Here is a 22,831-nt window from a genome sequence, read left to right as displayed (position 1 = left end):
CCCATCTGATCCAGCACAGGACTTCACATCAGGGGCTTATGCCAATCTTGTCTCTGAAAACAAGGAATGATGGTGACACATACCCAATTCTGCCACCTGGCACCAGGGTTGTAATGGCCACAAACACGAAAGAGAAGCAAAGTGTAGTAAAATCTCAATCCACAGAGTTTTATTCAGCACATGGAAGCAGAGCCCATAAGTTTCTGCTCTGCTCCACCAAATAACAGGCAGAGTGTTTATGGTTTTGGAAGATACATAATTTGCATGCAGTGTTTAAAGGTAGATAGATGTTCTTCTCCAACCATCAATCTGGAGCAAAGCAGAAGGCCATTAGAAACAAATGAATAAGGTCCTCCTAAAGGCTTGGAATATTCTGTGCACACAGCTTAAGTTTAACTAATTGCTAATTCACATCAACAAGACACTAAATGAGGACAAAAATCAACAGATTATGACTGAACTGGACAATGCCAAGAAATACAAAATGGAAGCTCATTTTAAATCTTCCTTTTATACCACTGGGGACAAGGAAAACTAAAAAAAGATACAGTATAAAAACCTTCTTAGTAGATTAAAATTTGTACTTCCTGTTTAAGAATAAAGCAGTAGGATTTATAAGAACACTGAAAGCAGAGGTGTTTTGGTAATTAAGTTAAATTTAATAGAATTAAGACTCGGCTTTATAACTTTGTATGGTAGGTTAAGTAGAAGACGCATTAACCTAATATTAAAGAATGAAGTACAACCTCTGTATATTAATAACCATACTCAGTAATAACAATAACCATTATTATTTTGTTAAATTTAGCAGGAAACTACAGATTTTAACAACTTCAAAAGATCATTAGCTTAGTCCTTATCTCCACATTTATCATGCCAAGATTTACACTATAAATCAAGAGTTGCAGCCTAAAGTTGAAAACATGCCAGAAATATGCATAGGTTGTATCAATATTTGCACATGGAGCCTTGAATATAAATTAGTTGACACTCAACACTTCAAGCTTCCTCTCTGAAGTTGCAATATTTAAAGGTTAAAGATTAGACATGCTCCCTCTTGTGTTAAACTAAGAATACACGAATACATGCTGTTTTCTCTGACATGATGGTTGCTTGGCCATCTGTTCCATTAAGCAACCCCTTTAACTTTGGCTACTGATGTCTCACAAATCTTCACCAATAACCCTCCAGTTTAAAGACAGATACAGTCTGAGCACATAACCTGCATCCATAGACTATCTGTGTTACACTAAATTAGCGACTGTGTTATTAGAAAGGACCATTAAGAGATTACATGTAAACAAAATCTGTTGCAAATAAGTGTTTTGGACAAATACATACACAACTTCATAAATTAAGTGGCAAGTCCCACTCCTTCAGTCCCTATAAATGTCACAGGCCTAAAGAGTTAAAGTATGCAAAGTTCAGCAACATCAATCATGTAGAATATTGAGCAGCAAATTTCCTTCTAAATATTAGCTTACAGGATATTTAAGACAGACAGGAACAACAGGAATATTTTACAATGCCACATAATTATGTTTGTAAATACAGCAACAATGGATCTAAGTTTTCAATCCTCCACCTGACAAGCTCAGGGTAAAGCATTCCCTGTGCAGAACCTTAGTGGAGTCAAAATCCTCCTTACACAAATCCCCTTGCAGAATCTGGCCCCAGGATCGTGTCTAGACACGAATGTTAATTCCAGGTGTAACCAACACAAATGTTTTTACTAATACACTTCTTAAACAAAGGCTTTGCACCTGGTGTGGGCTTGGCAAATTATGTTTGGGCATATATTTGCTGATTATGGTCAGCACCAGGCTGAATGCTGGGGCAGCTATGAGTAAACATAAGTAAATAGTTGGCAGTCCAGAGCTGACTAGATTTTAACACTTGGCTACATGACTTCACACATCTCCTTTCATTTACAACCAGCCCTTTGTGGTGGGCAGATACTCTCAGTGCAACAGGGTCTACGTATATCAGAATTAATGTCACCAAAGGTTTTTAAGAATCATACTTGTTCAATCTGGCTTGCTCATTTCAAACCATGAAAGTTACACGTGTTTTACTCTTCCTTGGATTATTTGTGCTAAATTTTTCTAACATTCTTCTGCTAGACCAGAAAAAACAATACAGCGATGTTTAGAAAGGACAGAAAAAAAAAAAACAGAAAACACCAAACATGATTATTGTTAATGGATACAGGTTTTGGGGTGCCTTTAAAGCCTTAGATTAGAGCAGCACACCACTTCAAGTGCATCTGCAAGGCAAGCACCTGCATCACAGAACTAAACTTTTGGCGCGGACTTCAGCAACAGAGTAAAGTTTGTATCACTGCATGTACAGTGTGTTTCCCCTTTGCTAATTATGCTGCAAACCTGACGTGCTCCAAGGTCTGACCAGGTGCTTTTTTTCACACTGAGGAGCCCAGAGAAGCTTCGCGTGGGTCCTGCGAGGGAGGAACCTCAACGCGCTGCTCTCGATGTGTTATCTAAAAAGCAGCTTTTACACCAACTGCCAGAGAGGACCGATGCTCCAAAAGTGTCTGTATTCCCTCAGACGCACGAGTAGGAACAACCCACAGGATCAGGATCCCTTTTTATTTCAGTGGAAACACTCACGCGCGCCCGGCAGAGGAATCACCGCCCGCTCAACAACCCGGTGCTTTTCACTGCACGGAGGTCACGCAAAACCTCCGGGATGCCCGCAGCTCCCGGGGGGAACCCAGCCGGGAATCCCGCTGAACTCAACAGCGGCGAGGGGAGCCCCGAACCCCGCACCTGTGGAGGCACCACGGGGCTCACGGAGAGACCACGAGCCCCACGCAGCCGCCAGCCCTCCCCGCACGCCGTCCCGCGCGGGGCTGCGGCGGGACCCGCCCCGCGCCTCCGCTCACCGGGGGGAAACTCCGCGCCGGCCCCCGGGGGGAAGTGGGAGCCGGAAGAAAAGAGGGGGACGCTCAGCGCTGCTGCCGCCGCTGCTTAAAAACCTCTTCCCGCCGCCGCCGCCGCGCCGGGTCCCGCTCGCTCCCTCCGCCCCGCGGAACTCGCGGGGGGCGGCCCCGCCCCGCCATGGACACACCGCCACGCGCTGCCCGTCGCCCCGCCCCCGCCCGCCGCCCATTCGCTGAGCCGCCTGCCCGTCAGCGCGAGGCGCGGCGCCGTTGGTTGGAGGAGCTGCCCGTCAAGGCGCGCCCCGCCCCCTGGCCCCGCCCTGCCCCGCCTCGCACGCCCCGGGGGGCGCTCAAACGGCCGCTTTAAGTCGCCGTCAAAATTTACTTTTAGGCCCCTCCCGCTGAGCCCCGATTGGGCGGTGGGGAATCGCCTCTGCGTCGCCACTGGCTGGAGAGAGTGCCCATAAACCTCCGAAGTCCCGCCCACCCCGATGCCGTCATCGCGCTCGATTTGTCCGCGCGCCCACGCGGCCCCGCCCCATTCCTGGCGCCGGCTTGCCCAATCAGGCGCGGCTTCTCAAGCTCTGAGGAGAAACGTATAGAAAGGGCGGCGCTCATTGGCCGGCGCCCCATCGCTCTTTCCCCGCCCTCTTGGAGCGTACCAAGGCGGAGCGGGAGAAGGGGGGGAGAAGGGGGTGGTGTTGGTTCGTCCCGATTCCATGAGGGCTGGGGCGGGGCGCGCGCCGTCTCCCGGCATGCCGCGCGCGCCGTAGGTAGCTCCTGCCGGGACGCGCTGGGAAGGAGGGCGGGAGGGAAAAGGGAGGGAGAGAAAAAGAGTGTGGGGGGGGAGGGGGGGAAGGCGGCCGGTGCCCGATCCAAGATGGCGGTGCAGGAATCGGCCGCCCAGCTCTCAATGACCCTGAAGGTGCAGGAGTACCCCACTCTCAAGGTGGGTGCCGGGCCGCCCCCGGCGCGGGGTGGGGGGGGAGCGCGATGCCGCCCTCAGCGTCCCGCCGGAGCAGCGCTGAGGGGAAGCCCCTTTCCTCTCTTCTGCTTTCTGCTCGCCCTCGGGAGCCCCGGGATGGAGCTGGGGAGGGATTCCCAGCGCTCAGTTCCCGTCTTGTCCCCGTTTTCCCTCCGCTTTGACGCCCCGGCTGGTGCCGCTCCGGCTGCTGCTCTTCCCATCCCCCTCCGCTGAGGGAGAGGGACGTGCCTGGAATATGCGGCTCTCCCCGGTGTCTCCGTGCCCTGAGGGGACGGGGGAGGCCCCCGGGCCACGCTGGGGACACAAAAAGAGCTGGCGGGCAGCTGGGAGAGGGAGAAGTGAGGTGCTGGTGGTGGCGGGGCGGTGTGAGGGGGGAGCGGGCTCGGGGCGAGCCGGGCTGGGGGAGAGGGTTTGGGGCGTGTGAGGAGAACATATTCCTGCAGGAACACCGGGGGCTGCCCGGAGTGCTCATCCCAGATGATTATCTGGATCTACGTGGCGTTGTTAGGAGACGTGCTGAAGGGGAGGCAGTGGAGGTGGTAGTAGAATATGGTTCCCTGGTCCCCTGAAGGTGGAGATGAGCTTGAAAATATAAAAAGGGACAAACGTGCTGGAAAAAAGGCTGGAGGCCTGTGGAGACGAATAAGCAAAATGCAGTTTGGTAAAAGCACGGGAGTGCTCGCTGGGGTGCTGGGTCTGTCTGCAGGGTGGAGGTTTCCCAGGGCTGCATAGATGGTCCCTGGGCTTTAACCAGGTGTTGTAAAGCAGGTGAAGGACTCGGCGGTGACCTTAACGCTGAGTGCCTCGGGAGCTGTAGAACTGCAAGGATGATGCTCGTAGGAATCCACAGAAACCTTTGTCTGAAGTCTTGTATTGTGTATAAAGCAGGTCTGCCACATAACAGCAGTGACTGGGGAAGGGAGCTGGGAGAAGGCTCTCTGGTGCAAAATGCTTATTTAAACATCTCTAGCGTCAGTGTATCAACATTTTGTCGCCTATAGAAGATGTTTATGCAAAGTCAACTTTGTTGTGCTGAGGTCACGCTGCGCCTTCGCACACCGAGTATTGTGTGCTCTTTGCAGTGTTGGTCTTGCAGGCTTTCAAACCATGTTCTTCTGCATGTCCTCCTCCGCTCTCCCAGCTCCCTTCTACTCGGGTCCGAGAAGCAGAAGGACAAAGTGTTGATTCCTGTTTTACATAGGAAGGCTGCTTTCTGTCATCTAGAAGTACTTTAAAGCTGACAGCGTCAGGCTTATATTTTAAAATAGCTGTAAAGAGTTCTCTAGCACTTTCCACAGCCAGAAAAAATGTGAAGGCATTTAATGTTAAGAAGATCGTTTTAAGACTGCATTTTAGATGTGTCCCAGTTGTTATCTCAGCTTTGCTTGCTACATTCCTGAAAAATTACTGGCAGTGAGGATCAGTGAGTTTTTGTTTTGCTGCTTATGACTTAAGAGCAATTGTCAAGGTGCCAGCTATTTAAAAGGTAGAGAATATTTTGGACTAATTCTTTTATTTCCACAAGCATTCTTTTTCCCAAAAAAATCTCAACAAAAATATACATAAGAGATTGGAATGTTGTTTGTAAAGTTACGAAGCTAAATAGTAAGAGGGTGAGACACCCTTCCACTGAAACTCTTAATTTCCCATTAAAGGTGGTGTTTATTGATTCTTCCCAGCACCCATTCAACTTCTGGGTTTTTTCTGTAATCTTTAACAATGTTTTTCATTGTTTAAAATACCTGTCAGAACAGTGTCTGCTCAAATCTTTTGAATGTGTCCTCTGAAATGTTCTTAGCTGTGAGTCATATATCAAAACATTTTAGTGGTGGAGGTGAAAAAGCAGCAGGGAGAAATGAGCACGAAGGCTAAAGTCTACTGAAGTAAGTTGATATCAAATCCCATTTTGTTCTTTAGGAGTCAGGTGCCCACAAGCTTCTGTGGGACTGAGGCTCTGGGAATTTTTTATTTCTACTTTATTCAAATGCTGTGTAAAATGAATGTGTATCACTTTTAATTTTGTTCACCAACATAGTAGCTCAGATATTTCTCTTGGAACTCTGGACACTGGTGATTTTCCCTTATGTGAGTAAAATATAGAAGACTGCAGATTTGTATTTATATCCTTCCTGTTTCCTCCCTCCAGCTTCCTCATGCCAACATCACTAGATAATAGTTGTGTAATAGTTCTGCATTTACAGTATGTTCCACAGAGTGCTTTTCATGTGAAAGAGTGCTTCAGCCTGCAGAGGGAAATCCCTGTTCCATAGCTAAACTGTGGCTGCTGCTGGAGTGGAAATGCTTCAGCCATTCTTCAGCACATCAGCTGAGGGGAAGTAAACAGAGTTTTCAGCTCAGTCTTGGGAGGCTGTTTTAGTGTACAAAATAATACTTGAATATTCCCCCCTCCCCACTCCAGTCCCTTCTCAAGGACAAGAAGGTTGTCAGCTATTCTTCTACCAAAGTGCTGTGGAATCCTTTTTTTTTTTCTAAAAAAGCCTACTGATAGAGAATTCTGGTCTCAGATGAGAGGATGTAACATGAAAGCTGACAAGGAATGAATGTGAACATTGTTATCGTAGTTCTTTGCTGAAACAATAATAAACAAGTGATGACAGGAAGCTGGATAATTCATCCATATCTTTAGAAGTGTGAGTAATTATTAAACTGAACTGGCAAGCTCTATGGAGTAAGACCCCAAGAGTGGAAGATGGGAGACCCAAAAGCAGCGATGATCACTTGTGAAAATGTTCTTACCTGGGCTGTTTGTGGCAAACAGTTTAGGGTCAGCTGGACTGCAACTGCTTTAAGAAACAGCTGATCAACAGGAGAGCTGTAGAAACACAGGATACTTGAGCACCTTCTCAGAGCCACTCTTTGGCTTGTTTTGTTGGCAGGGGAAATACTGACAGCAGATTTAATAAGGTACTGGTTTGTCATGGAAATAAAATATTTACCTGACTGTTAGAGGGGAACATATAGGAGAACTGGATTATCTGAAGTGTGCATTGTTCCTATCCGAAGTCCACAGAATAGCTGAGGTTAGAACGGACCTCTGGAGACAGTCTAGTCCAGAGGCCTGCCCTCAAAGCAGGGTCAGCTGGAGCAGGTTGCTCAAAGCCATGTCCAGACTGTTCTCAATTACCTCCCAAGATGGAGATTCCACCCTATAGGCTATTTATTGACTGCTGTTGTGGTACTAAAAAAAACAGTAATCTTTTAGTTTACAAGAAATTTTCTGTGTTTCAATTTATGCCCTTTGCCTGTTGTCCTTTTACTGGGCACTGCTGAGAGTAGTCTGGCTCCATCTTCTTTACTCCCTCCATCAGGTAATTCATACACTTTGATAAGGCTAGCCCTGAGTCTTCTCCAGTTAAACAATCCTAGATCTCTCAGCCCCTCTTCATATATCAGGTGCTCCAATCTGTTAGTGATCTCTGTGGCCTTCTCTTTACTCGTTCCAGTATGTCCAAGTTTCTCTTGTACTGGAGGCCCAGAACTGGACACAGCACTTTGAGTGGGTCTGACTCCTCTTTAGAGTAGAGGGGAAGGGTCACCTTCCTTGACCCCCTGGCAGTGTTTCCTAACACAGCCCAGGGTGCTGTCGGTGGCCTTTGCTGTAAGGACGTGTTGCTGTCATGGGCAACTTGTCCACCAGGACCCCAGGTGCTATTCTACAAAGCTGCTTTCCAGGCTGTGGGACTTCAGAATGTCCTAGTGCAAGTGGGTGCTTCTTCCCAAGTGTAGGACTTGGTATTTCCCTTTGTTGAATTTTATGAGCTTCTTGTTTGCTGTTTCTCCAGCCTGTTGAGGTCCTTATGAATGGCATCACAGCCACCTGGCGTATTAACAACTCCTCCCTCCCAGTTTTGTATCATCTGCAGACTGGAAGTGCACTCTGACCCATCATCCAGGTCACTAATGCAGGTGTCAAACAGTTCAGGTCAACTTCTTTACCCACAGAAGCAGAAAAGGTGCAAGATTAATTTTTTGTATAATTGGTTGCTCTACTTTATTTTTTCCAGTATTTATAAGCTTCACTGTAAGTTGGTTTTGAACATAACTTGGATATTATGAGTCAGAGTACTTTTGTCAAAACTTTGAGCATGTAGCAGGAAAAGTTCAGTGAAAGTGGATCAAGCAGAACTTGAGAAGGACAGAAGTAACAGCTTGTAACATCTAGTTCACTGTAAGTACATCAATGTAAAAAATGTATATATAATGATGTTAGAACCATAGAATGCTTGGGGTTGGAAGGAACCCTAAATAAGTAATTCTAACTGCCCTGCCATGGGCAGGGACACCTTCCACTAGACCAGGTTCCTCAGTGCACCATCCAACCTGGCCTTGAACACTGCCAGGGATAGGGCATCCACAGCTGCTCTGGGCAACCTGTCCCAGTGTTTTACCACCCTCACAATAAAAAAACTTCCTAACACCTAGTCTAAACCTGCCCTCTCTCAGTTTGAAGCCATTCCCCATCATCCTGTCGCTATGTCACTCTTGTCAAAAGTCTCTCTCTGCTCCCTTGTAGCCTCCTTTCTAGATTGTTACCTGATTTGTGAAGTGCTTCTCAAGCAGAACATTGCAAAATAAGCTGGGTGTTGGTAAGTCAGCTCTGCACTAACTCATAGTGAACACTTACACTAAATCCATATTCAGACCAGGTGCTGTGACTCACCCAGTGTGCTGAATGTCCACACTGAATAATGCACTTCCTGTTTTGACACATCGTGTGTGTGTCAGCAAACAAGTGTGACATCTTTTGTACTGCTCTTGTTCTTCTGCACTGGGCTCTGTTCTGAGAAACATGTTTTGAGAAAAATGTGATAACTGTGGGACTTGAGAAGAAGTTTGATGTTGTGAAGCAGCTGAAGTAGGAGTTGGCTCCCGTTGGTCTTTTTTCCACCCCTGCCCACTCAAAATATATTTTAAAATTATTAAGGTGAGAAAAAGACACAATAAAAGGCAGTAAGTAACAGTGTGGCTGTGAGCTAGAGCTGTTGCTTGGTTATCAGTACTCCATTGTGCCTGTAGGAAAATACTTTAGCAAAGATATTCTCAAACACCTCACAGAAGATCTCCTGTTAGTAGCTTCAAAGTGAACACTTAGCTGATGTTGCAATTCCCAGTTGCAGCATACTTGAGTTGTGTTTTCACAGAGCAGTGGCCTGTGATCTTGTGAGTGTGGTTTGTGTATGTTTTCCACTGTAGGAATGTGTTTGTACAGTAGCTGGCATGTTGGGGTCTTTAAGTGTTGATATAAAGCAAGAATATTGGTGAAATGTTTGTTTCTTTGCATAGTGGATATTTTTCAAGACTTGGGAAACAGGAGTAAAGATAAACCTCAGATGTTTGCTAGATATTGTGATAGGAGATAAAAAGCTTCCCTGCTTGGAGAGATAGAAGTGGAGCTCTTGCTGGACGTTGTGGTTATCCAGTGTCAATTTTTATCTCCCTAAACATCTTCCCATTGTCCTTCAGTTCAGTAGTTCCTATGTTAATCAGCATAGGAGTGTGCCTTTTGGGCCCACAGATTTAGGGAAGTACTGTTTTGGTAGATGGGTATTTGCTATAAGGGCAAAGATCCATCAGTCCTTGTAAAGTCAAAAAACTGCTCTTTGTACACTTGACCTGCCACAGCTCACAGCCTGGAGATGCACTTTATGGGAAGTGTTTACTATCCCAGAATATGAAATATGCTATATTACTTAGAATACATTATTGCTTTTTTAAATAAGGCAAGTTTTTGTAACGATACCTTCATTTTGATAGCCAGTAATTTAACTGCTTCACAACCTGCTCTTGATTCACCTCAGCTTTTTTTTTTGAGTGCTCGTGGATTAACATGACTCGTAAACTAGTGAAAACTAAAGTAAGATGGATAATATATTGAGTAGAACTTTGGTCATTCATATATTCTGATGCAGGTCTCCTAATTTGAATCAATAATGCTTAATTATTTGTCTTTAAGAGAAATGCTGTCACTTCAGCCGGACTAGATTATTTTGGGAGCAATCTGATTGGACATGGGATCTCTAGCCTAGAGGCTCCAGCCAGTACCATGGTGTGTGGACTGTGCAAACACACAGAAGGACGATGACCTCTCTCATGTAAAGAGGTGGTACTGTGATTAAAATGAACAAATATTTGGAGAAGAAAGGAGAATCAAAACAGACGGAGGGACTTTCTCAGGACACAAACGTGCTGTGTGACCTTAGCTGAGCAACTCAGCTGCTGCTTTGGACAGGAAGCAATGCTTAGGTTCATGTTAGTACTCCAATATTTCTACTAAAAGAAGAAAAGAGAAGAAATGTGTTTTGAGGGCGTGAGACCGGGATGGCAGCTACAAACAAGTGCATTGGAAAGGACTGACCTCTGATGTCCTGCGGGTGGCTCTAGACAGGGCTCTAAAATGGCTTCAACCTGCTTACATAAGGATGCAAGACAGTTTTCTGTGACTGTAAAATGGCTTAATTTTTGTGTAGGAAGCCTTGTTCAAAAGTTCATAATGTATTCAGAAATAAGTTACTTGCAGTTCGTGTAAAAGGATAATATTTGGAAGGATTATGATTGCTTCTGTTGACTAAGTATGTGTGTAGCAGATGGATAGTCAAGATTTTTTGCTGCTAATTCTCTCCTGAATTGAAGTAGCAGCTTTGAATAATATAATGATACTTTCTTTCTAGACACAGCTGCTCTAGAATACACAGTACTGTCTCCCCGAGTTGTAAAACTGACTTGTTTTTAACTAAGGCAAACTGCTAAGCTTTACACTTCAAAAACACTGAAACTGTTTTTAAAAAGAGTTATTTTTTTAAAAAATCCAAATTACTCGCAACTGCATTTAGGCTTATGAAATTATTTTGTGTTGATCTATATCTCTTCAAGAGTTTATATTAATGCTTTCACCTAATTAAACCTAAATCTAGACATTATTATAAGCCACTCATTACTGAAATATACTACTTCTCCTTTTTGTAACTTTCTTTTCCTTTTCGGATTTTGCCTAGAACAAAGAAAATCGTATTATTTCAAGGAATTGATAAGAGCTACTCATCAGAAAAATTCACTCTGTGAATAAGTGGTGATATCATTTACATTTTGGATGAGTTCAGTGCCAAATAATGATGCTGACTCTGTTCTGAAATAATCCAAGACTTGTAGAGGAAAAAATGAAGTATATAAAAATACAGAATTTCAGTAATTCTGCATGGAAATACTTAATGGTTGCTGGTTTGAGGGAAAATGTTCAGTAGTTCATTGTATCCTACCTCATTTTTCAAATGGCGTCACGTCTAATAGATGTCCTCTACTTCTGTTTTGTTGAAGGTGAGCATGGTGATCTACTCTAGTCCCAAGGAAACAGCTTAATGCTCAAAGGGGTTTCTTGCAGGGTTTACTTTTCCTCTTGACACTGTTTGTTTATTAAAACTCTTCAGGAGATGCTTATTTTCTCCATGTTGCCATACTTCCTCTTTCCCAAAGTAGAACTTAGTTGTCTTTGCTTCTAGTTTTTTGAAAGGCAACTTCCTCCCTGCACTTCTCTTTCTGCTCCCTACCTGTCTGTGGCTTTCATGGAAGGGCATGATACACGGCGTTTGAAAAAGCTTATTTATACCTCAGAAAGTCTTCAACTGAATTGTCTTGGAGACCTGTAGATTCATACAAATCTCTGGTGCTTTTCAGGTGTTATAAGCTAACACAATTGAGGAGAGGAAGCACATCATTTTTCTGACCCTTGAAAGGAGAGCATAGTTCTGTAATGGTTCCCCCCCACCTAATCTGGTAGGACTCTTTTATTTTATATTTCTTGAAACTTTTTTTTTCTTCCCACTAGTTATGTGACTTCATGTACTTGATAACATTTTTCCGATTCGTCCTGCCCATGACTGAGTTAATTTGAGAATATACACAATGTAGGTATTTGTGTCTTTTAAAAATCACATTTTATGTGGGAAAGAGTTGCTTTCAGCCAGGAGACTGTAACATTGAGGAAGGATGATTCACACAGACATCTGTAAAGTCAGGATATACAGTTAAAAGTGCCCTGCGTATGAGTTGGTGCTGCTGTAAAGCTAGACCCAATTAACTTCTTTCTTTCAAATACAGAAGGAAAGTGGATGTTCTTTTACAGAACTGCAAACCTGTGTAAAAGATGCTTGTTTCTGTTGTCTACACTGTTTTCTATGAAATCAGTTTTTAGAAAATAAACCTTTGAAAATTCCTGTTTACAGGCCTCTGGGAAATGGTCTTACTTTCACCGCCAAATAATTCTTCCTTCAATAGTGATGACTTTTTTGAAGTCTCACTTTTGCTCTGTAATTTCCAACAATCAAGTGATACTATAAAAACTGATTTTTACTTTTTTCTGCTGCATCTGAACTAGTTTCCAATGTGTGATCACTGTGGGGTAGAAACTCTTTTTGATTAATGTTGTGGTCTGAAAGAGATTGACTGGGTTGTAGTTTCCATTTTTATTTGGAGTTTTTTAGGTTCGAATCTGCATGAGTAAAGAAGGAAATTAGCCTATTGTAGTATGTGACCTAAAGGTCTAGTGTAAGGCTACAGCCTTGGGGGAGGTTAAAGGCTTACATTTTTTTGCAAAACTTTAATCATGAAAGAAACGTGTGGTTCAGTCTTTCAATATTGCTCTGTACCGGTTGGAAAAACTTGTGGGCAGCATCAAGCTGATATTTGAAGTTTCACCCAGTGGCCATTACACTTTGGCCTAACATCCTGCACCTCTAAAGGAGTAGAAATGCAGGATGTAACACTTTTTTATAAAAAGCTTATTTGGCTTGAGAAATAAGCCTGTGTCCAGTCCTCCCCCTAATTCTCTGGAAACTCTCTGATAAATGCTGGAGTAGTCTGAGGATTTTGTTGGATAGCTGTGAAAGGAAGACAAAGTAGAAGACTGTTTCAGTGCTTCTTCCTTAAGTAAAATTCTGGTGAGATTCTTAATATATGTAATTGATTTTTCCCTTCCAGCCAGTGGCTTATTGATGCAGAAATACTGCCCTTACTAATCAAATATGGAATAATGTACAGCAGTTAAATGTGACTTTTGAAAAGGGCATGCCATGTAAAAATACTGGAGTCTTTTTAAAATATTAAAGGAGGTGGTGAGGTGGATTTGGTTGATAGTTCATTCGCATTACTGAGTGTTTTTTGGAGATAAGCCTTACCAGGAACTCTTGCAAGAAAGAACACGGAAGTCCTTATGTGGGAAGTACCTTGTGTGGTACTGGGCAAGATAAAAACCAACCATCAAGATTTGGAAGCCAACCTCTGTAACGGTGGAAGGTTGGTGTGAGGGTTCTGCTGGCATCTCAGCCGGTCTGGCTGGAATTCAACTGATTGAGCAGCCTGGAAGAGAGAGAGTGTGCTGAGATGGAACAGTTTCCTTGATGATACTGAGATAATCAAGGTATTACAGATTTAGCCCAAGTGTGAAGCATTTGAGAAGAAGAATGAGAGACTAAATGGATGTTAAAATAGATCAAATTCAATACATGCTAGTGTGGTGTGATATAGTTTTTAGGTGTGGTGGAAAGAAAAGTAATCCCAGTCATATATATATATATATATATAAAATAACTGAGTCAGAAATGATTATCATTGCTCAGTGGGATCTTGAGGTTGTAGTGAATGTTTCCTGTGAGTGGTTGGGTTAATGTAGACAAACATAGGACAGAAGTGTTGGGAAAGGGAAGAAAGGAGAACCTCATTAAATAGCAATGAAAATCCATGGCTGCTGCTTCTCTCAAGAGGTATGAGTTACTCTTATTTTCTTCCTTCCCTCGTCCTGAAATAGGATGTACTAGAACTGGAAAATGTCAACAGGAGGGCAAGAATGATTAGAGATATGGAATGTCTGTCTTCAAAGAATAGTTTAGAAAGAACCTTTTCAATCTCAAGATACATGAGAAGTATGTGGGAGAAAGTGTGTTCCCATTTTTGCTTCCAAAACAAGAACAAAAGAGTTTCAAATGAGGCTGGTTGTTGACAAGTCAAAACCAAAGAGTATTTCTTCACACACTGTGAGGCTGTGAAACATCTCACCACAGGATGTTGCAGTGCTAAAAGTTGGGTCAACAGCAACCAGCAGAGTTCATGGGTGAGAAACACTCTGTGGTGTTTCTACTATTAAACTCCCATCTCTGGCTCAAGAAAAGATGATGACAGAGGAGGACTTTTGGTCTTAGGCAATATGGCCATTCAGTTCTTCATATGGAAATGTATTTGGGGTTTAAATTAGCAGTGGGGATCTATAATTCAGTCCCTTTAGAGATGAAGTAATAAGATTAAGGTAAGAAAGTACCCCTGCAAACACTGTAATTCAGGCTTCTGCTTGAATCTGGGCTAACCTCAAAGCTAATCTGAGTTGCTCAGGGCCCTGCCTAGTTCTGAAGGTTTTGAAGGGTGGAGATTCCATCCTTGCCAGCTGTTGTTCCAGTGCTTACCAATTCTCCGGGTTGAAATATTTTTTTTCTTTATGTCCAACTGGAATTTTCTTCAGTGCAAGCTGTCAACTGCCTCCTTCCCTTTTGTTCTGTAACTCAGAGAAGTCTGGCTGGCTCTTACCTATGACCTTCACCTTTAGGTAGTAGAAACCTTCTATCAGCTCCCAGCTCCCTGTAGCCTTCCCTTCTGTGAGTAAAACAAGCCTGCCTCTTTCAGCTTCTCTTGGGTTTTGTATCCTCCAAGCAACTCACTGTTGTGGTGGCAGCCTTCTGGACTCCTTCCAGTTTGTCAGCATCTCTTCTTTAATAGGAGGGGGAAATGACCTGAAAACCAGACTCAGTATTCCAGATGAGTCTGCAGGAGTGCTGAGCATAAACAATCACTCCTCTCAGCCCACTGCCTTTAGTCTTGCCAATGCAGCCTGGGATGTGGTGAACTTTCATTGCCACAAGAGTCTGTAGCTGGTTCATGTCCAACCTGCTGTCCATCAGAACCTCTGCACCTTTTCCTGCAGAGGTGATCCTCACCCGTTACTCCACAGTGTGTGCTAAAGGTGGGTTTGTGCCAGGTGCAGGGCCCTGGTTTTTCCTTTGATTGCATTTCATGGAATTCTTGGTGTGTTTCTCCAGCTTGTTGTTCCTTCTGAATGGCAGATCTGCCCCCCAGCATTGCCAAGCACTCCACTCGCTCTGTGAGCTTTCTGTGTGTTCCACAGCGCCGATGGGTGAAGATGACACATGTATGCTGGAGCTGATAACATTGCTTGGGAATCAAGCAGTACTTGTAATTGGCCACCAGGAAGCTTTTGAACCCCCAACCATTATTGTTTGAGCTTGGCCCTCCAGTCAGTCCCTAACCTGTCTTGTATTCCAGCCACTGAGTCCACATTTCCCCAGTTTGGCTACAAGGGTATTGTGGTGTGAAAAACCTCACTAACGTTGTTATTAAGGGCTGCCAGTGCACTCCTGCCATTCAGAGATAGTCCATCACTGAAAGCAGTGTTGTCCAGCTTGAGTTGGTTATGGCAAATCTGGGCTGGTTATTCCTAGTCACCTTTATAAGCTTGGAAATGGTTTCCATATGAATTTTTGTTTTAATGTAACTTTCCCAAGAACTGAGATGAGGCAGACCAGCCTGTAGTTTCCATGATCTTCTGGGTTCTCTTTTTGGAGTAGAGGTAGGAAGCTTGCCCTTTTCAGCCCCTGACAACTTCCCTTGTTCACCATGACATTCCAGCAGTGGTAGCAGCTTTGCAGTGTCATCTGTGAGCTCCCTCCTTCCCTTTTGCTCCCATGTACCTGTGTATCTTCAGCTTGCTTTGGACCTCCTGTGTGAATGGTACCTCTCTCCCCAGACTCAGTTGCTCATAGATGATCAGGAAGGCTTAGGAGAAGACCTTACCAGTAAAGACAAGGCATTTAGAACTAAGACTTTCTGTTCTCCTTTGTTGCTGGGTCACAAACTCAGTTCTGTAGATGCTTTTCTTCATCTTTCTTATGCTTCTCCTGTTTCTATAGAGCCCTCGTAGTTCCAGTTACTTATTTGAACTCTAGATGAATAAAGTGGACGTGTGTGTTGGCTCTGATGGTAATGAGTGCTGGATTTCTAGCTGTGACTCCTTTTCCTCCCTGGTGGCTGGAGGACCACAACACCTCTGCAAAGAAGACCTTGCCACAGCTCATGTTTGTTCTGTTATGTTGCACTCTCCCCCAAGCAGAGAGCCCTTGGGCAGTGTATGTATCCAATTTGTTTGGAAACCACAGGTGCTTAATGAGGGAGTGACTGTGTCAGTTGGAGAAGCTGTGAATGTGCAACAAGGCAAAAACTTTGCTGCATTCTCGAAATGCCATTAAGCTGCCTAAGGGAATTCAAGGTGCTAAAAGGAGCCTGAGTCCAGGCTGAATGTCTGACTTACACCAACATAAATGCCATTGAGGTAGCAAAGCCTTTTAAGCTTTGATCGCTGTAATTAATGAACTTCTATGAGGGGAAAAGGATTTGCATTCTCCTGTCCCCTTCGATATTTTTAAAGACTATAGATGGTATGTTCTTGTTGCAAGTTTTGTAAAGCCAGTGTTCTGTGAGCCTGTAGAGATAAGCAAGAGCTGGGGTGACAGTATGATCAGCTGCTATTTCTGTTTATTTGATTAATGGATAGAGTACTAAGTGTGTGCACATAGATACTTTTAGGAAACCCTGAAAAGAAAAATGAAGAATCTCATTAAAATGTTGATAATGAGTGTGAAAACAATATGCATTGTAGGATGCTGTGTAACGGATTGGCTGGTTTAGAACCACAGAATGGTTTGGTTTGAAGGGACCTTAAAGATAATATAGTTCCAACCTCCCTGCCATATCTGTTAGATCAGATTGCTCAAAGCCCCATCCAGCCTGGTCTTGAACACTTCCAGGGATGCAGCATCCACAGCTTCGCTGGGCAACGTGTTCCAGTGCTTCACCACCCTCACAGTAAAGAATTTCTTCCTAGTATCTAATCTAAACCTGCCCTCTGACAGTTTAAAGCCATTCTCCCTTGTCCTGTCACTCCATGCCCTTGTCAAAAGCCCCACCCCAGCTCTCCTGTAGCCCCTTTAGACACTGGAAGGTGCTAGAAGGTCTCCATGGAGCCTTCTCTGCACCAGGCTGAACAGCCCCAGCTCTCTCAGCCTGTTTTTATTGGAGAGGTGCTCCAGCCCTCTGATCACCTTTGTGGTCTCCTCTGGACTTGCTCCATGTCCATGTCTTTCTCACGTTTGGGGCTCCAGAGCTGGATGCAGCACTGCTGGTGGGGCTTCACGAGGGCAGAAGCCTCCCTTGACCTGCTGGTCACACTTGTCTTGATGCAGCTCAGGATGCAGTTGGCTTCATATTGTTTATATTTTGTTAAATATTTATTTTCAGGCTGGTAATTAACACTTGAGAAGTGTATACAGTTTGCTAACCATCAGGTTACAATATATGTAAGCGTTTAATGCTGGCTTTTACCCCCCTAGTTTTAATATGTATTCAAAAAACTCAAGAAAATGGAATCACTTAGTGATTACTGAAAACTGTATTTTAATGAAAATGTATTTAGTATTAAATTCACTATATTTAAGGGTATTTCGAGTTACATTTGATGTAGCTTGTGAAAAGTTTGCCTATAGTTGCCCAATTTGAACAGTTTTAGCCACTCCATGATTTTAGAACTTTCAGTCTTGGTTTGGTACCTTATTGGCATTCATGGGCTTTTGGGGCTGAAGGCCAGGCAGTAAACATCACAATTGAGTGTGTGCTTAAAAACTGCCTCAGACATCCTGAGCTCTGCAGCTTTCTACTGCCTGCACTCCACAACCAATATGTGGCTCTCAGGGCAGTCTGTCCTCCTCTTCCACCAGTTCAAGCTTGCAGATCCAGAAGGATCCTCTCCTAAGTCTTGTCTCCACAGCTAGAGGTTGCTGGAGCGTGTTCTGGGAGAGCACACCAGTTTTCTGGCTTTCTAAAACCAGAGTGAAGTAACTCCTGAAATGAAGAAAATATCAGGTTAATCAGTTTTCTCTGCCTCTCTGTTGGCATTTAGCACCTGGAAACAGACACACTACATTTGCAGAAGCCTCCAGCCAAGTAGACTTTCCTTCATATCACAGCAAAATTTTGATCTTGGAAAAACTTTATGTTACTGTAATTTTACCCCTTGTGTAGGCTATTCTAACTTCAGTCAAATTCCTTTTCACTAGATTTAAGTTGGACCTGGTTTAGTACATGCTGAAGTTGAATAATGTGTCTGCAGCTGTGGAAGCTGATGAACAAAAGGAGCAGAATCTGTTTAGTGACACTGGATTTAAATGTGCTGCCCACTAGTATTTTACAACTCTCCTTTGTATCCTCTTGTGTGTTCATGGTATGAGCCAGCTGGGTGTGGTTTTTCAAGCTCTAACGAGTCAGACAAGTTGGTATTGTGCTTATACAGAACACATTCTGGTCAGTACTTGCTGCTTTATTTCAAATTTTTTTGATGTTTGGTAACTCATTCTTTTTTCTTAAGGTAATGCTTCCCTAGGCAGAGTTCTGTAGGTCACTTTTCCCCCTAAAGACTGTGTAGTTCAGGCTGGGTCACAGAATGGTACTGGCAGGAAAGATTGAAGGTCTCTAACAACTAATGATATTTAAATTTTGCACCTGTCTCTTGATCCAAAAAGTTTGGTGTTCACTGTTTTCTAAACAGGAACTGAAAATTAAAGGGAACCATAATTAAGAATTTTTAGAATTGCATTGTCCAGAAAACTTAATGTTCTCCTTCCATTTACTTTCATTATTGGAGGGGAAAAATGAATTTACTGGTACAGAGCCTGTAACTTTTGAAGAGTTCTGCAGTAAAGCAAACCAGTACTGGGCAGCAGAATCTTTGGAGCCTTGGAACTGTAGGAGTAACAAAAGAACCAGTGGATCAAGATGCAAAGTAGAGATAAAATGCTTTCTCTGAAAGGAATGTAGCAGTTGCAATTTCTAAATTTTGGCATCCATAGAATCTAGTCCTGTAAAGAGAGTGTGAAAGCTGTACCTGGGGACAATTTACCAATATTCTCTTAAAAACTGATGGCTCTATAGTAAGAAACAAGTGCTTGTGCAAATTATGAAAAGCTGTGGTAAAGAGTATTTACTGCCAGCTTCAGTTATGCAAATAATTTCATTGTACCTTTCATTTCCCTTGTTATTGGTACACTAAAGTTATGTTTTGCAATATGTTTATTTACTTCTCAGAGTATATGGCAGAGCAGTTCAACTCACAGCCTCTTCCACACAGGATAGTCAGATCATTTTTAGGGTAGAGGGGAAAAAAATAAAACAATATTCAAAAACCTATTGCACCTAGATGCATTCTAAATGATATATAATGATGCCAGCTGAAAATGAAAGTTCAATTGTTCTAAATGTCATATGAACACAAACTGTGCCAGAAATCTGCACACTAAAGAGACAGAGCACAGGAAACTGGAGCTGTTATTGCTCTTGCAATAGGAACTGCAGATAAGGAACTAGGGAAAAGGGAGATTAAACAGGGACGTTTTTTCAAACTGACTAGATCTGTGTCCTGCTCAAAATTTAACAAAAGCACTTCCTGTAGTCAAAAAGTAGTAGCTTGTGCAAGTTTTGATTGATGTAGCTTTGCAGTGTGGCATGGAAAGCTGATTAACAAAATACTTGCAGAAATGTTCTTCAGTGAACAGTAAGAAAAATGCAGGGGGAGGAAAATGAAAAAGTTGTCTTAATGCTGTCTGACATCAAGTCTTGGAAATAAGTTTCCGTGTTCAAAAGCTTGAGATGTCAAAATAATGGCCCCCCCAAACATCCCTTCTGTCTATGAGGCTCTAAAATGTTTCCTACTTTTTGTGAAATGGAGGAATGAGAGTTGTAGATCGAATAAAAGATGGTTATATAGGCAACTAAGTAGGCGTTGAAGCCTGTTAATTGTGATGGTTTATGTGGTTTGAGTTTTGGGTGGGTGGACTGCTGGGATTTTAGGGCAAGATGTATAAGGAAAATAATTGTTTTAGCTTGATGCTTCCTGTGCTAAAGGCTTGTTCTGACATTTGTTTAGTTCTTAGTTTGAGATGCCAAAAACCATTAAATAGATCATTTCAGTGTTCCTGAGAGGAAGAAGAGAGCCCTTTCATATCTTATCAGGAGTATCCTTGTGTTACATTTCTACTACAAATAAGAACAACCTCCTGTAGGTCATGCAAAGTCTTGGAAAGCAAATGCTTACCCTGAACCAAACTGTTCTCTAATAGGGAACTGCAGTGATTAATGGAGTAACCTCTTTCTAATGGAGCCTAAAAGGAGTGTGGCCCCTGGGGACACTTTCTTGCATGAGAAAGATTAGAGTGAGGAAAATGGAGACCTTGATATAATTGATTAGAAGTTATATGCTTGAAAGATTTGTAATCAAACATAAATGTGATATGTACCAAACAGAGCACTGATTCGCGTTTCCTGTTTTACCTTTAACGCGCATAATCTGATTGCTGGTGAAATTATGCCTTTGATTAATGGAAAAGCAATCAGGGTTATCATAACTACCTGAAAGAACTTCTCATGGAGTTTTTCAAGATAAAAGATTTAGATTAATTAAGTGTACAATGCTGGAATGTTTTTTAAAATTCCCATTTCTGTGAAGTAATAGACCTTCCTGTCCAAATTGCCTGTGCTGTCACTGTAGTGGAAACAACATGATGGGAGCAGCTTAGCATTTACTGGAAGCTTTTCCCAAATCATTCACCAGGCTGTAGACTACTCCCATATATGTGTCCTTAATTGCCATCAGTAGCAGTTTAGATATGACTGTCCCATAAAGGTGTGGAACAAGTAGGGCAGGAGACCTCCAAGACTGGTTGATCTCACCCAGGAATGAAGCCTGGCTGAGAGGAATTTAACCAACTTAGTCATGCAGAGCTTTATCACTAAATGAAAATTTACATGGAATTTCTCTTGGTGTTCCTTGTAGTCCCAGGGGAAGTAATGTTCAAAAGTAATCTTTTGTGGGCAGAACTATGTAGGAGTCCTATTAGGTTTCCTAAATAACTGTTGGTGTACTATATATACGTTTTTTAGTAGCCAATATGCATTATAGATGCTTTCTCAAAGGTAACTTTTTCTTTAATGAATTCCTGAAGGAAAGAAATGTAAACTTAAAAAATCAAGTGCTGAAGGGTGATCTCTTGGTTGTTGTTTAACTTGTAGCTTTCCTTTTGTAGAGACCCATTTGTCTTTGCTTTCTATTCTCCCTGGACTGTTTCGTTTCTATCAGTGCTTGCCACAGCCAAGGCAAGATAGGTAAAACTGGTACCAGAAAAGAAACTGCAGTATTTATGTCCTGTCATTTTTTCATAATCTTTGAAGTGTTAGGTCCTTGCTGAGAGGCCTTAAATAAGGGCTTTGATACGAGAACTCAAGTTCAGTTGATGACCTCTAGTCTCCTGGAACCGAGGTGTGCTTTGGGGGTGCATCAGATGAAATCATCAGCCTCTCTAAACTCTAGAGGACCTGACTGTTTTAAATACAGAAGTTCTGATGACCTGATATCTCCCGTTCAGGTGCCGTACGAAACACTGAACAAACGATTCCGGGCCGCACAGAAGAACATTGACCGGGAGACCAGCCACGTCACCATGGTGGTGGCAGAGCTGGAGAAGACACTGAGCAGTTGTCCTGCTGTGGACTCAGTCGTCAGTCTCCTGGATGGAGTAGTTGAAAAGCTCAGTGTTCTGAAACGCAAGGTAAGTGCTGTTCTACCTTCGCTGCTTGGTCTTTGCAGAGCAAACAGAAGCAGTTTTCTGCAGTGCTGTCTGCTCAGGTTTTCTTCTCCAGATAAAGAGTGTTACTGGCACTTCAAATGAAGGCCTTGGAATGCACACTGAAATCTTGCTTTGCTGTACTTGTGAAACGTGACTCGGTGTTCCACGGCTAAGCACAACAAACCTCTGTTGAGAGGTAAAATTAATACATATTTTTAGTCCTGAAAAGGAATTTTGCTACCCACAAAAAGAAATAGTAGCAAAATGAATTGATTTGTATGAGTTCCTGCTTGTCTAATGGAAAGCTTTGTGCCAGTAGCATTAATTGATCACTCAAAGAGCAAAACAGGTAGAAGATGAAGCTGAAAAATGTTTGACCTCCAGTACAGGAATAGATGTATGCAGTGTTGAGGCTTTTTTGCAGAAGAAGGTGCGAGTTGTCCTGAATTGTTACTTGAAATTTTTTTTATAAACACTAAACTTGCAAGCTGAAAGATTCCTAGGGAATATTAAGAGCATTTTAAACAAAATTTGGCAAGATAACCTGCTCCTAACTGTTAAGCTTGAACAAAATACAGCCAGCCTTTCATGCCTTTACCACATCTTTCTTAGAAAAAGATGTATATGTTCTTAGAAAAAGAAGTATAAGCCATCCTTATTTTGGATGGGAATATTATTCATCCTGAGAGTCATCAGAACACTTACTTGAAACAAGTCTTGCAGAAAAATGAAAATAGCTCTGTCGCCTGACTTTAAAGCAGTGCTTCTCCAAAAATAAACAGATGAAACATAGTAGCAGAGTCATTTCATTAAAACTTAAATGAAATAACCAACAGATATAAATCTTGAGACAGTATTAAGTGAAGCATCAAAATACCTTGGAGCTTTGTAACATGAAAATAACATTGTCATGTATGTTGATTTGGGGTTTTCTGCTTGAAAAGTCAGCTGGGTTGAAAAGCTCTTCTGCAAAAGACTTCATAAATTAATTGCTCTTTTCATCTTTGGATTGTGAGACTTAAAGAGGTCTTGAAGGATATGGTTTTTTTTCACTTCTCCATTACTTACAGAAAGAAGTAAGTGCTATTTCTGAGAGAAGTGTTGGATTTTGCTTGTAGGTGTGTAGTAATGATGTGGAGGAGTAAAAGTTATTTACTTGTTAAATCTTTGCTGACTGTGGGGGTGTGTCTGAAGGCATTGCTTAAT

At 42.8% G+C, this 22,831-nt stretch overlaps 1 protein-coding gene across 7 annotated transcripts in view; it reads left to right on the top strand.

Moving 5' to 3' along the window:
• The first annotated feature begins 3,588 nt into the window (after positions 1-3,588).
• The window catches only part of MAEA (macrophage erythroblast attacher, E3 ubiquitin ligase), a 50,169-nt gene continuing 30,926 nt past the window's right edge, over positions 3,589-22,831 (top strand). Inside the window, exons 1-3 of one of the 7 annotated variants that reach the window (XM_064653467.1) lie at positions 3,707-3,848; positions 11,574-11,672; positions 21,425-21,607. In XM_064653467.1, the coding sequence (XP_064509537.1) occupies positions 21,500-21,607 (108 nt within the window). In that variant the 5' untranslated portion in view covers positions 3,707-3,848; positions 11,574-11,672; positions 21,425-21,499. Of the gene's footprint in view, positions 3,849-11,573; positions 11,673-21,424; positions 21,608-22,831 lie in introns of all 7 variants that reach the window. The other 6 variants (XM_064653464.1, XM_064653463.1, XM_064653468.1 and 3 more) reach the window with 6 other exon arrangements.

The sequence above is a fragment of the Pseudopipra pipra genome, chromosome 4, assembly GCF_036250125.1.
Source record: "Pseudopipra pipra isolate bDixPip1 chromosome 4, bDixPip1.hap1, whole genome shotgun sequence".
Lineage (NCBI taxonomy): Eukaryota > Metazoa > Chordata > Aves > Passeriformes > Pipridae > Pseudopipra > Pseudopipra pipra.
The sequence above is the reverse complement of the archived record's forward strand: the minus strand, read 5'-3'. Positions and strand labels throughout refer to the sequence as shown.